This window comes from Ctenopharyngodon idella, chromosome 21 (genome assembly GCF_019924925.1).
Source record: "Ctenopharyngodon idella isolate HZGC_01 chromosome 21, HZGC01, whole genome shotgun sequence".
NCBI classification, from domain to species: Eukaryota; Metazoa; Chordata; class Actinopteri; order Cypriniformes; family Xenocyprididae; genus Ctenopharyngodon; species Ctenopharyngodon idella.
Genome location: NC_067240.1, coordinates 3,796,573 through 3,811,837, shown reverse-complemented (window position 1 = coordinate 3,811,837; position 15,265 = coordinate 3,796,573). Strand labels below are relative to the sequence as shown.

The 15,265-nt window shown below is 38.3% G+C and overlaps 1 protein-coding gene across 1 annotated transcript in view; it reads right to left on the bottom strand.

Moving 5' to 3' along the window:
• The window catches only part of col27a1a (collagen, type XXVII, alpha 1a), a 74,454-nt gene extending 61,113 nt beyond the window's left edge, over window positions 1-13,341 (bottom strand). Inside the window, exons 1-3 of the mRNA XM_051878054.1 lie at window positions 12,892-13,341; window positions 8,008-8,075; window positions 4,723-6,332 (exon numbers count right to left, since the gene is read on the bottom strand). Coding sequence (XP_051734014.1) covers window positions 4,723-6,332; window positions 8,008-8,075; window positions 12,892-12,944 — 1,731 coding nt within the window. The 5' untranslated portion in view covers window positions 12,945-13,341. The remainder of the gene's footprint in view (window positions 1-4,722; window positions 6,333-8,007; window positions 8,076-12,891) is intronic.
• Between the last annotated feature and the right edge of the window lie 1,924 nt (window positions 13,342-15,265).

The window sequence follows — 15,265 nt, the reverse complement described above, 5'->3', positions numbered from 1 at the left end:
ACTGCAATCGCAATGAAAATCAAATTAATATATATTACAACTTTTTACCATTATTAAAAATACATTCCATTAATTTATTTTTCAAGATCTGAGGTGAATTGGGAATTGAGTCTCCTTTAGGACCCAGGCGGTAATGCCTGATCAAATGTTATCATGGTGTCTTGACTAATTTTAACCTATTTCAGTATTGTATGATGTTTATTACATTAAGTGCACAAACAACATGTTTGAAATATAAAATGAATGCCTATGTATTGCATAATAATACAAACCGGAAACACAACCATGCCTAAAAATTGCATTTTTTTTTATAAGGATAAGGATTGCTGCAACATACTATGTTCTGTAAAAGTAATTTAATATTAATTTTACACAAAAATATCAACGTGGTATAGTATATAATATTACTATTATAATTTTTAATAAATGAATTGTCATGCTAAGTACACACAAACATCATTCATTTGAAACATGTAATTGGGAACTATATTGGAAGCAAAAAACATACCTAATATGATATAAGCTAAACTAGCAGGCTAATCAGGTAAATGTATGCGATATGCAAGTACATAAGCTAACTAAAAAACAGTAAAAATGAGAAATGCTTGATTTCACAACCTATAGCTTCGGTTATATACTAGTATGCGACCCATGTAATTCAAAAGACATTGATGCATTATAATGCATTTTAAATAATGATATAAATCATAACGTGATTTTGCAGGAATTATAATCAGGCGCTAAAAATACTACCCATTAAAAGTCCATTGAACCAATGGGATCACTTCCTGGGGGGACTCGATTTCTTACCACACCGGAAGGCACTAAATTAAACATGCAAAATACCAGGATGAGTATCGTTAACTAAAACTGAAACTATTAAAACCATTTTTATTAACTGAAATAAAACGAAAATAAAACAAATATTAGATGAAAAACTTGCCTTCCCTTAGATGAAATATTGCCTTGGCAACTAAATGAAAGTTTAAGCACTTAAATTACTAACCGGATAAAAATAAATTCAACCTAAATAGTAAAATAAAATAAAAAACTAACAAAAAAATTACAAAAGTAAAATAATAAAATTAAAGTGAAAACAAAAATATTCATATTAATAAAAACTACAATAGCATATAAATACTAAAATAAAACTGCATATATATAATATAATATAGAGTGGTGGAACTATGATGCATTTTTGTAGGCCAAAACCCGGAAGCAATTTAGCATTTTAGCACTTCCGGTTCCATCGTCCCAATGAGTCAATGTGTTTTTGGTTAAATGGCTGAAATAAGGTCCATGGTGAACTCAAGATACTTTCACGTTTTATTCTATGACATAAAATACATCAGTATTAACCTACCCATGATTTTCTTTAAGCTGTTTCATTGTCTTGAAAATGACGGCTGCTAACAAGTGGCTAAATCGGACATTAAACATCATCATGCCAAACAGGTAAACTCAGTGCGCTTCTACAGCCTAGTTATGCTTATAACTGCGCTCTTACAAACTATTCTAATTCAAACTTTCAGGGAATGTTTTTAGATAAAGGCCGAAAGAGCTGTTGGAAGCTTATGTTGGTGACGCTGAAATCGTGCGACTGTGATGTAGTTCGCTTACAGCCTACCTTTAGCTTTTTGCTTCTGGCGACTGCACAAATTCATAAAAGTTGTGCTCATCTGTGATAATTATCTTGATGGACAAAACATTTAAGTATCATATTTTTTTTGTTGATCACAGAGCTTATTTTTTGCGATAATGGAAAAATCCTATTGGGTTTTTGTCATGGAACCAGCGTGATGCTAACTGCCGATTGGCCTACAAAGTGACGTCATAGTCCCACCACTCTATAGTAGTGACAAAAACAACATACTACTATTGACACTGTTTCATGCTAATTTTAAAAAATTAGTAGACAGTAAAAAGTACATACTGCACAGTGTTTAGTAAGCAGTAGCATTTCATTCTAAACAAAGCTAGTTTGACGCTAGCAGTGTTTTGTAAGGGTTATTGTATATTTAAGTAGCGCTAAAGATAGTGGCTACAGCTCATTATCTTTGAGTAAACTGTGTACTGCCGCTCGGGGCTGTAAGTAATTGCAGACTAAGAGAACGTGTGCATGTGTAATTGAGAGAATCGCCGGGTGTGTTCCTGGAGTTTTAGTGAAGTACCTGCAGAACGCATCTTTATGGTGGATGATGGGGGATTTTGGGTAATTATCCTGTGGTAATAACAGGGAACATTCTCTTGGGTGCTACACACACACATACCTGTGAGCCTCCACTAAATTACACAAGCACACACAGCGAGATTGCCTAAGGGTTGGAGGTAACCACAGCGATGCGCAGACATAAACAGATACAAGTTAAAATGGGTCATTGTTCAAGATGTGGGCCATTTTGTCAAGTTCAGTCAGCTATTTTGGAAAATGCCCTCTAGAGAGTCTGAGTATGATGATGTCAGCACAGACTTCTCTTTGAACATCCTTGTTAACTGAACTGTTCCCAAGAGATTTGCCCTACATCATATGCCTGTTTTTCTCCTGGAAATGTACAGCATCTACAAGACCTTAAAGACGTCGAAGTCCTACTGTTTAAATACGGCTGACTCAAATTTAACACAGGACTTGTAATAACTCACTTATCCTTATTTGTTTTTGGGTCACAGGTTAGGTGGTTCCTTTTGAAATTTAGTCTCTTAAACTCTTGGTTCAGGAGTTTACAATTCATTTGATTGAAATCCCATGCATTTTTTTTACGTGGATGGAACAGGATTTTGTGCTTGTAAAGTTCTGTGTGAGTGTCTGTGTGACTGATAAAATGTTGACCACTTCCCCTGACCTTTGACCCAGCTTTAAAAGCACATCGCTCAATGGCTTTCAAACTCAAAGTGAGTCAAATGTCTACATGGGCATTATCGACATCTCTGGACACATTTTGAGGCTAAATTGATGCTGATGACCCAAAACTGCAAGCAATATTGAGTTGTTTACATCCCTTAAAAAAGCATCTGAGCCACCTGGAAACTGGAGACCAGCATCCTTGTAATCAGTCCAAACCAATATAAATCCACAATTTTTTTTTTTTTTTGTACCACCATAAAAGTCATTTTAAGTGCAAACTTCTCTCTGGACAATAAAATATAACATACACTACTGTTCCAAAGTTTGGGGTCAGTACGTTTTTTTTTTTTTTCATTTAATCGATCAAAAGTGACAGTAAAGACATTTATAACACTACAAATGATTTCTATTTCAAATAATGCTGTTCTTTTGAACAGGAATACATTGCATTTTAAAATATACAAAAATAGAAAACCGTTATTTTAAATTGTAAAAATGTTACAGTTTTTACTCTATTTTTTTTTATCAAAGGCAGCCTTGGTGAGCAGAAGAGACTTTTGACAAAATAAATGACAAAAACATTTAAAAATCTTACCGACCCCAAACTTTTGAATAGTAGTGTACTGTATATATACTGTATATATATACACTGCCCCTTAAAACAATTGTACACTGTCTTAACCAGGCTTGACAAGGGATAAAAACAATCTCTTCTATGTTAAAGCTAGGTTTAACAGTTTTGTAGCAATAGCAAGTTCGCTTTGAAAGCATAATATCCTATCCTCCCTTCAGAGCTCTACAAAGCCACACCTCCTCCAAAACACATGAATGCGCACAGCCAGAGCAGAGTCTGCAAAGCGTCACAAGAGACAGTGTTAAATTACCTCATGTTTTAAAGCACATAACATAAATAATGAACGACTCTGACTTGTACCACATGACTGCTGCAGATTCATTTCAGCGTTGAGAGTGTATTTACATAGAAAAGCATAAATCCGAGTCTGAGGATCTAAACAAATCCATCACGTTTGCCGTAGTTTTGGTTCAGGAGGAACTGTAAAAGGCGGTTGCTGTTTGTTTGTGGCGCTCGGTGACTGAAGTCTGTCTACAACTCTGCATAGCCTCATGGAACGCGCAAATGACGCATGATGTTTCTGTGAGCAGGGTGCGCAGAGGTATGCAATAGGCAGGTAGGATATCCTATCATTAGACTGGACGAACATTTTTTGGTCCCGAGACTTTCACAGAAGATATATATATATACACAGAATATATATATATATATATATATATATATATATATATATATTTTTCACATTTTTTAATATTTAGACCACTTCTATTATTGATTGCTATCAGGATGTGAAGAGAGTTTTAACCAGTATAACAAAAAATGTTTCTGATAAACATTGCCTACCCTAGCTTTAATCTAATGTTTTTGCCCTAAGCAGCTATAATCACGACCAGCAACGGGACATTTAGTCTGTCAGTTGTCTTCTATTTGTATTGTACCATGCTAGACAGCCCCACTTACAGGGATATTTCATTGCTCAAAGATCTTGCTCCAGATTTAACATCAAATACATTTTAATTGGATGTTATTGTGTCATGCAGCATTTTCGCATTCAGTGTGGACAGACAACATACTTGCTGGAAAATTCTTATAAGAAAAGTAGGATTATGTGATGTTGCAACAAAATTTCCTCTCTTCTGTATATCTTTGTATGTGTTACTATGGGAGGAATATCCTCCTTATGTGCCCATTTTTACCTACAAACTACCTACAAACATATGATGCACTATCAAGACTTTATCAAACACAAGCCGCAGGCCTGACAACACACAAACTCACACAGACAACAACATTGCAGCTCTCCTACCATTTTCCCGGGATCTCCTTTTTGTCCTGGAGGTCCAACCAGAAGTGAAAAGTGTGTTGGCTCCACCTCGAAGCTCTGGAAATCGTAGAAATCTGGGAGGGTCACAGTTTGGACGGCAAACCTTGGAGTGCGTGGTGTGACGTAATGCATTTTAGGTTTGTCAGGATTGACTTTGGGGGTTTCAAGAGTTTTTGGTGGTTTCTTTGGTGCAGCGGTGGTGAACAGAGTGGATTTGGGTGTTGGAAGGTTCTTTTTGGGTGTGGGGTTTGGGGCAAAGGTGGATTTTGGGGATGGTGGTGTGGTGTATGGTTCGGATTTGGGCTGGAGTGGCTTTTTGTTGGTTGGCGAGGGTCTTTTGGGGGTGGCCGGTTTCGGGTCTAACAACGGTTTTAGATTGGTATTTTGTTTCTTGTTAGGACTGATAGGTTGAGCTCCAGTAGAAGTATTCTTTGTAGGGTTGATCTTGATGGGCTTTGGTGCAAGTGTTGGCTTCTTTGCCGTGGGTTTTACAGCTGTTGGTTTGGAAGCTTTCGGTGGCGTAGTTTTGGGTCCAATTGTTTTTGAACTTCCAAGTTTGGAAGAGGTTGGTCGAGCAATCGTGGGCTTTGGTTCCGAAGACTTTGTTGCGCTAAATTTTGGAGATGATTTTCCTGGAGTGGGTTTGGATCCAGCTGGTTTGGTGGGGGTAAGCCAGACCGCAGGTTTTGAGGCAGTCGGCTTGGGTGTCCTGAGAGTAGGTTTGGGGGTGACAGAATTTAAATATCCCCAAGATAAAGGAGGTTCAAGTCCTGTTTGCATCAAGGAAAGGGGTGGAGGTGTGGTAGAGGAAGGCTTAGGTCGTACACCATCGTTCATTCTTGCAGCAGAAGAACCTACTGCACCATTTATGGATGTCCAAAGGAAATTAGTGGGAGTGAAAGTGAAAGTGCGATTAGGTGGTAATGTGTGGGCCAATAGTGGTGGGGCGTGTCGGGATGGGAGGGGAAGTAGAGCAGGAGGCGCTGGCCTGTAGGTGTCATTTTCTCTGCACTGCCTACGGATGGCGCTGCAATAATTCTGCTGGGCTTGTGCCGAGGGAACTACGTCAAACTGACAAACCGCCCCCTCAAAGGGTACCGCACCCGGAAGCAAAGCGCTGCTGCCGCCCAAGCGGAATGTTCCACGAGGGTTCAGACGTTCGGGAAGTATGGGGAGTTTCTGTGTAACTCCGCCATTGCTCTCTGAGCAGGGAGAGTGTAGGGTCACTGATTGCCCGTTTAGAAGGAAGGCTAGATGATGCCAGCGTCCGTCATGGAGGTTGTACGGGAAGACCGCGGCATTCCCAGGGCCGGCGTGAAGCGTTAGCTTGCCGGGCGAAATTTCCAGCCCGAGCTGAATCCGACTCCCAGATAGGATGGAGAAGAGAAATGCTGAGTTTATGCGGTGAGATCGGACGCTCAGGATAATAGTGCAGTTCCAGAAGAGTTCTGGTGGGAACACAGAGCGTGTCGCAGTGGTAACTCGTGCCCGTGTCGTGAGAATGACTCCAGAGTGGAGGGAGATGACGCCAGCGGGAACGGCGCGAGAACCGAGCTCAGCACGCAGAGCCAACCGCTGCAACACATCCACATCTGCAACACAAACCAAACACATCTTAATACATATTCACAGTTAAACATATATAAATAGAATTTATATTAATATTAAATATTTTTACTTAATTACAAACAACAAATTAAAGCCATAATACATTCACTTTGATTTCATGGCATCTTTAGGGGGTCCATGGCTCCCTATTACATCATTTTAATGCGCTAATTCAGTTTTGTGCCATGTGTGTTAAAATACAGCAGGAAAGCATTTGAGGCTAAAAAGAAGCAGTGGGTTAACAGCTGCATGTCTGTATCTGATGCCAAAACTCTAGTGCTAAAAACTGGCGTTTGACAAGGAAAATTTGTGACTTTATCACAGTGAACTTGTGCGTGTGTGTTTCACTTGGGTCAGCGTTGGCTTCACAAGGCCAGGACAGAGCCAAACGTATGAGAACAGCCTCAGGAACTACTTCATTCACACAATAGTACACTGTCTGAATGATGTTTTTGTTTGTGTAAATGAGCATCTGTTTGTGTTTCACACCCATATCAATCAACAGTCAGAAAAACTGTGAAGGACTATCAGTGGTTTTGGGACTGGGCATGTACCTGTGGTGCCTGTGTTGTCATGAAGTTGTTTTTAAGTGGTTCCAAAGTAATTAGTCAAATGGCATTTACAGATAATGAAGAAAAAAAAAATTCAGAATTGAGCACCTAAGAGCAAAGATGGCAGAAATCAGATTGCGTATTTCTGAGAAGCATCCTAGAACTTTGACCAATCCACCTGATTTAAGTAAGTGTGCATATACAAACTGGCTAAAATAGAACATGTATTAATTAGATTAAGCTATTTATTTCATTGCTTTGTAGTATTAAAAAAATAGCATATTTTATCAATAGTTCTCTTGAATGGATGAAAAGGTTTGCTGAGCTTGTCACAATGCATTTTGAGATTGATTTATCCATGACGCATGTGATGCTTCCTCATAAATAAATTGGCCAAATTTAGGTGTCTTAGAATGCAGCATAATTATTATGTAACATGCACAATGAAAACTTTCATCTGAGATGTTGGACAGTCAAAAAAAAAAAAAAAAATCAATCTATCTATATCTATATATATATATATATATATATATGCATACACACACACACACACACATATATATATAATAGATAGGTTAAGCCAGCAGATGAACTTAATGAACTCTCATTGCTGCCAGAACGGATCTTAATGCCTGTCATCTTCGGTTTGAATCTGTAGATTTATTTTAACATTATTCCCAGGCGTTTTCATATGTGTGTTACTGTTGAGTTCAGCATGAATCAGCAGTCAAGAGGGAACATGATGTCATTTTTTCTATAAAACAGACATGCACTCACACACTCATTCATGTACGAGGGGTTATAGGATATGCTTTACTGAGGGAGGAAAAGTTGTCAGAACTTAGCAATGTTTGGCAGGAAAAAAGGTAAAATTCGGGTAAGGAAACTCATACATATGTGAGAAAGGGGGTTTGTGTTTCATGAATCAGGGTATAAAATGTTGTAAAACTTTCCAAACTTAGTGGAAAGTGTAAGAACATGAAACTGCAATAATTGTGCAATATTTCAGTGACCTCAAAAATTTGTTTTTCTAATTTTTAACCACCATTTCCAATGAAATCACACACATGCAAACAAATGTTGCATGTTTATATCTTTCACATCTTACCTTCAAAGAGTACTTGGGTGAATCCAAAAGAAGTACAATAAAGTAGAATACACAGAAGAAGAGCTCTCCTAGAGACACAGAGAGAGAAAGACAGAGTTACTCATTTGAATTTCCACTATTTTGTGGGCAGCAGAGTTAGATGTTGAATCAGACCTTTACATAACAGAAGCCACTTGTCAAAACATCATCATTACAATGGAGGTACACATTTCAGGCTTCTTGCACTGGCCTCGACCCAAACAAGCGGAAAATTTTACTGGCAAAACCATCTTTCCGGAGTGAATGGAGTGAACCATCAAACTGATGGATGATGCCGGCCGGTTAAATGTATTTCCATGTTTATAGTGAATGAAAACATTGTGCGTGTTTTTAGTTTCTTTTCTTTCATTTGAAAAATGGTTAAAATATGCATACAAATATATGCTTATGAAGTAAACTGCTATTCAAAAGTTTGGGATCGGTAAGATTTTAATTTTTTTATGCTGCATTTATTTGATTAAAAAACTATTGTTAAAATGTAAAATAACGGTTTTCTCTTTGAATATATTTTAAAATGTAATATATTCCTGTGATCAAAGCTGTATTTTCAGCATCATTATTCCAGTCTTCAGTGTCACATGATCCTTCAGAAATCATTCTAATATGCTGATTTGCTGCTCAAGAAACATTTATTATTATAATCAATGTTAAAAACAGTTGTGTCCATTTTTTTCAGGATTCTTTGATGAATAGAAAGTAAGAAAAAACATCATTTATCTGACATGGAAAGCTTTCGTAACATTATACACTATCATTAAAAAGTTTGGGGTCAGTAAGAATTTTTTTCTTTTGGAAAGAAATTAATACTTTTATTCAGCAAGGATGCTTAAATTGATCAAAAGTGACAGGAAAGACATTTATAATGTTACAAAAGATTCATATTTCAAATAAATGCTGTTCTTTTGAACTTTTTATTCATCAAAGAATCCTGAAAACAATGTAAACAACTGTTTTTAATGTTGATAATCAGAAATGTTTCTTGAGCAGCAAATCAGCATATTAGAATGATTTCTGAATGATCATGTGACACTGAAGACTGGAGTAATGATGCTGAAAATTCAGCTTTGATCACAGGAATATATTACATTTTAAAATATATTAAAATTGTAATAATAGTTCACAATATTGCAGTTTTACTGCATTTGTTATCAAAAGAGCATGAGACTTCTTTAAAAACATTAAACAATCTTTTTGACTCCAAACTTTTTAACGGTAGTGTACAGTGTGAAAAACTGATTTTTATTTTTATTTATTTTGAGATGTGCTAAATATTACATTTAACAATGTTTACATGAATGTCAGATGACAGCAAAGGTAACCTAAAAAAATATTTTATAAAAAATATCTAATACTCATCGATATAATACCCTTCTAACATCGGCTTACCTTAGCAAACAACACTAATACTACAGTGAAAAATGTTCGACTTTACGTGTGACGATACCACAAAGGAACCTCAGATGTAGTTTTTTGCCAGACTGACCCTGTTGAACTTTGACCTCTGAACTCTAACCTCTGATTTCACAGGCACATGAAAGAGGAAGTGACCCACAGGGGAAGGATTTCAATTATGACTGGCAGGGTAGACGGAGCACTCCAAACCCCCACTGTGTATGCGGACATGTTTGTGTGAGTGTGTGTGCTTTCGCCTGACAGCTGCTTTAAACATTACCTGGTGACCACAAAACACACACACTTTTATCTGTCATGCATACACACGCGGCCCTAGACTCCCCCAGGATCCCCGTACCTGAGTCAGGAAGTGAAGCGTCTCGCCGCAGAGTTTCTCAGCCAATCAGAACAGCAGAAACACCGGCCAGTCTGACCTCAAAGTTAGTAAGCCACCGCAAACAGATGAGTGAGAAACAGTGTGTGTGTGTGTGTGTCGCAGCTGAATGTGCTCTTTCTATTGTGTATGTGTGTGTTTGTATTCACTGAAGAGAATTACTCATCTATGTGTCAAGCATCTCTTGACTCTCATAAACACTGTGTGAGTGAATATTTGTGTATTGCTATAACAGAAATCTTATCTGTCGGATTTTAATTTTTAATTTTGAAGGAAAACGCATGGGAAAATGAGCTGACAGATTCACTCTCAGAGATGCTAAAATGTCCAATAAGCAGATTTAAAAGAGAAAATGAACATGAATGTGTAAGTTTTGGGCACAAACTTGACCGCAGAAGTAGGTAAAATCAGACAAAACCATTTTGAGACATCCAAGGATGTTGCCAGTTGGAAAAAATTATAAAATAAAATAAATACTCATTATAATTAGCTTATATAAGATCATTAGAAGTCTGTCTTCATTTAAAGTAAAAGTGTGTGTGTAGTGTCAATAGTGTATTTAGCTCTCATGTTTCCCTTTTTCCATGCAGGCATACAGTTATTTAGTGAGTGGAATTTGCTCAATGGTAGCAACCACATGTACACACAAATGTGTAAACTCACACACACACTATGTACACAGACGACTAAAAAGCCCCATCCTTGCATACAACAACCCTTCTCTTTCTCTTACTTCAGTAATAGAAGAGTGGAAAATTCCTTCCATTCGGCACACAGTAATGGACATTGATGAGGAAGAACATGAGCCTTGCTCTACAACTCCATCTTTCTCCAATTCACTCTTTCATTTTAGGCGCAAAATACAAGTTTATGTTAAATATATACGTGTATATGTAGCAAACAAGCATATATCTCTAACAGAGTGGATCCAAAATCATTATATTCCTGTCAGGTTTGTTATGTAGGGCGCACCCTGGCGGACAGCGGCGGAAGTGCAAGGTATCCGGTTACACACCGCTCAGTTTAAAACGGAGAAATCACCGCCGGTGTCAAAAAACAAACGAACAGCGGTAGAGAGCTCAGAACAGACCGCACAAGATGCACTAAATCAGACGCACTATATATATAATTATGAAACGGATAGTTGATTGCTCAATTCAGCGTTTCGGCAGTGCTAAAATACATAATACAGCTATGACGGGAAACACCTGTTCACCAGCTACTGTATATATCACTGCGCGCCTCAGTTACACCTCAGGGACTATATCTTTTAGCGGAATCGCCACAGTTGCTTAATCAAATAACGTTTAATGGACATTCGTGTCCTTAGATATGATATTATGACGTCTATAATTGATAAGCATCACAAAACTACAATTTCTATTCAGATTCAAGTTTGCTGGAAGTGGTTCAAGTGGTTCATTTCCAAGATTGACTCATGGCCTTTTTCCCTAGTTTCGTTTTTTATTTAGTCACTTTAAGGGACTTTTTTCTTGCTGTCCTGCCCTAGATATGTGCAATGCATTTGGGTAACTATCATAAAATATGTGGTTTACTGGCTGTCAGAATGGTATGTAAAAAAAACACACCATAAACAATGACCAAAGTCACAGAAAGCACACTTTAAACTGTAAAACCTGTTGAGTATTTTATACCTGATGAAACATTTGCTTGTCTTAAACTCTAACAAACTTTATGTTTCGTTCCTAGAATGTGAATTTGTGATATAAACACCGGCGAACGTTCTATAACATTCCTGGAACGTTGTACGCGGGAACATTGCTGGAGTACCTGTATAGTCGATTTAAAGCACATTTCATTCTCGGTTTACATTATGCTTGAAATTTCACTGTATCTAGGTGTTCTGTCAGCTATTCTAAGACCTGAACAGGTTATTCATTCATTCATTCATTCGTCCCGCGTCCACTCGCACCGCGGGCATCAGAGCCACAGCTGAGGGTGTGAGGAACGGAAGTCTTGTTTGTTTAGCGTCTCTGTGCGGTTTTCTGTGATGCTCAGTGGCAAATACACATGTACACATACAAACAAACGCACACTGCGCCTATTTTGAACGGACGCCTCCAAGAATTCCATGTTTCCACGAGCGCCTCAAATAGAACCTAGAGCGCGCTTCCCTAGAGCGCAAAAATACCGGTAGTGATATTTGATTCCGTGAATCTTAAAACCGCTCGGACAGATTGTCCTGCACTGATAACAATACTGAATATACAGCATGACCAGTGTAGTCCGATTCAAAGAATCACTAAACGAGCCGGTTCTTTTAAGTGAATCAAAAACATTTGAATCTGTCGGTTACTGAAATAATTAGAATGAATCGCAAGTCATTGTTGGACTCGTAATAAATCAAAAAACGTTAATATGACAACATGCAGGGTTAATTCAGGATAAATGGGATATTAGTCAACTCAATGACAAAAAAGTGACCCTAGATAAACATGCATTATCAATTACAGGGGTTTACTGAATGAATGAAATGTTGCCAGAAAGGCTATTTATTTGTTTTAACATACAGTTAAAACTAATTGCTGGAACAAAATTAAATGAACCCATAAAGGAACAATATAAAAGACAATAAAAGATAGCGAGAATGCGTCTTATATAAACGACCCCTTACTAGAGTTAGAAATGAACCCAAAGACCTGATCCACAGTCAAGACCACATGTACTACGCCAGTGCGCAAAAGGTTTGTATTAAACTGACCTTGGAGTTCTTGGACCTCTTCAGAAACCTATGCTGCCTGCGCGTAATGATGGTAAAGAGCTGGCTCGAGCACATCTCTGCTGGTACACCTGGACCCTTTCAGTTAAAGATTGGGTTCTGTTCAGTTCTGAACGCTCGCCAAGCAACACAGGTAAAGCGGCGCGAGCGAACAAGCGCCCATTCACCCGGCACCAACACACACAAACCAGCGCGCCCTGCGCAAACATCCAGTCACCAAGCGCTCTTTGTCTCCGGTGTTACCGGGGAACGGAGGTGCTTGACCTGCATGACTGACCCGTTAAGTAGGTACCTGATATGAGGTAAAACTGAAACTTACTTTGCCACCAGACGAGAGGTTCTGCGGACTCTCCTTCGGGTCGCTAAATTCATTTGTATTCATTTGTCCCGGCAGTCAAAATCCTGATCCGTTAATCTGCGTGACTGCGTCGCTGCCCGAGAGCGCGAGCCGTCGTCTCATGCATCGGATAAACCGTTGTGCGGAATGAGCACGATCTCCCACCGGTCTGCTGCGCGCGACACCACCATAAATCCCTCCCGTGGAGCGACGGGAATAATCCGCGGGCGATTCTGTCCGGTCCTGCCCGGGTGCTGTAGGCATTTATGCCGGGTTGGCAACAGCTACAGCGGCTACTGGATGTTTGGTGCTTGGGGGGTTTGAGGAGTCAGGAGTGGAAGTTTCATCCTTTTTCCTTTTTTAAATAGCAGTTTGGAGAGCAGCTGTGGCGAGCGCCGGGTGTCGGGTTACAGGGCAGCCGTACATAACGCCCCTTGTGGGAGGGCACACCGGGGCACCTCAGCCCCTGCCAAGGTTAGGTTACCAATGGGCTTTTCACACTTCAACATGTTAACCCAGGGTCAATTTTAAGGCTGGATTAACGCTGGATTGTCTTGTTCCAGATTTCAAACTTGTTTTCATAATTGTTTAACTGGTTTAGGCAAGACACTTCAGGCAAAAACTTTTTTTTTCATGCACTGCTGGTCAATTTGAGATTTTGGGCTTTTCATATTGTGTTGTTTTAGGCTACTGGAAAGAAAGCATCCAAAATACACGTTTAAGTGTTTATTTTATTGCACTTTCATTGCAGCACCATTAGATTCCAATTACAATAGCAACATATCTTTAAAGGCCAAATTATTATTTTTTTTTCCCCCTCATTCACTGAGCCAGAAATCTTCACTTAGTAGCACTTACATACACCAAACGTGACAGTTTTATTCAATATTCTGAAGGTTTTTACAGAGAGTTTGTTCATATATCATTTGTCTGATTTTATATAACATTTTATTCCTAAGAAATATTTTCTGATTTGTCAACAAAACGAAATAAGTATGGAGCGACTTAATTTTTTTTGAGTAATCAACTTAAAAATGTGTGTTTATGCTACAAATGATTAAGTTCCTCTAACTCAAAGTAGCTTGTTGGTTAAACATAAATTCACTCAAAGTTGTCATAACTCAAAAACATTGATGCAAACTGTTGCGTTAATTTTTTTTTTTTTGTAGCGCCAACACATTATTTTTTAGAATGTAGGATTATATTGTTTCTGATTCTAAACCTTTAGGATAGTGATGCTAACTTCTGGAACAGGGCTTTATAACCTATAGGGTTGAAGAACACTCTTAAAAATAAAGGTTCTTTACTGGCATTGACGGTTCCATGAAGAACCTTTAAAGGGTTAGTTCACCCAAAAATTCTGTCATTAATTACTCACCCTCATGTCGTTACACACCCGTAAGACCTTCGTTCATCTTCAGAACACAAATTAAGATATTTTTGATAAAATCCGATGGCTCAGTGAGGCCTGCATTGACAGCAAGATAATTAACACTTTCAGATGCCCAGAGAGCTACTAAAGACATAGTTCATGTGACTACAGTGGTTCAACCTTAATATTATGAAGCGACGAGAATACTTTTTGTGCCAGTTGGACACGCGCTCCGAACCACTGATTCGAAACAAAAGATTTGTAAAGCTTCGAAACTTCATGAAGCAGTGTTTTGAAATCGCCCTTCACTAGATATTGTTGAAGTCGTTATTTTGTTTTTTTGGCGCACAAAAAGTATTCTCGTCGCTTCATAACATTAAGGTTGAACCACTGTAGTCACGTCGACTGTTTTAACGATGTCTTTAGTACCTTTCTGGACCTTGAAAGTGGTGATTATATTGCTGTCTATGAATGAGTCATAAACCTCTCAGATTTCATCATAAATATCTTAATTTGTGTTCTGTAGATGAACAAAAGTCTTGCGGGTTTGGAATGACACGAGGGTGAGTAATTAATGACAGAATTTTAATTTTTGGGTGAACTAACCCTTTAAAATGTTCTTCACACTAAGAAAATAATGGTTCTTTTAGAAATTGTTCACTGAAAGGATCTTTTGGGAAACCAAAATGGTTCTGATATAGCACCAGTAAAAAAACCTTTTGGAACCTTTATTTTTACTCCCTTTCAAAATGAAAAGTTGTACTTTCTTAACCTGCTGAAACACCTGATTGTCCTGACTGATACCTGCAGATCTCTGAAACGTGCTCTGTGCTAAACGATTTAAGCATGAAGAAAAACAGCAAACATTTCAAGCATTTTGAGTCTCTCTATGGCTTGTTCAGAGGAGAAGCAGGTCTGAAAAGTTACTGTGTAAAGCATTTCCTCTAATTATGTGCATTTTGGATGCATAACCACTGCTTAAAC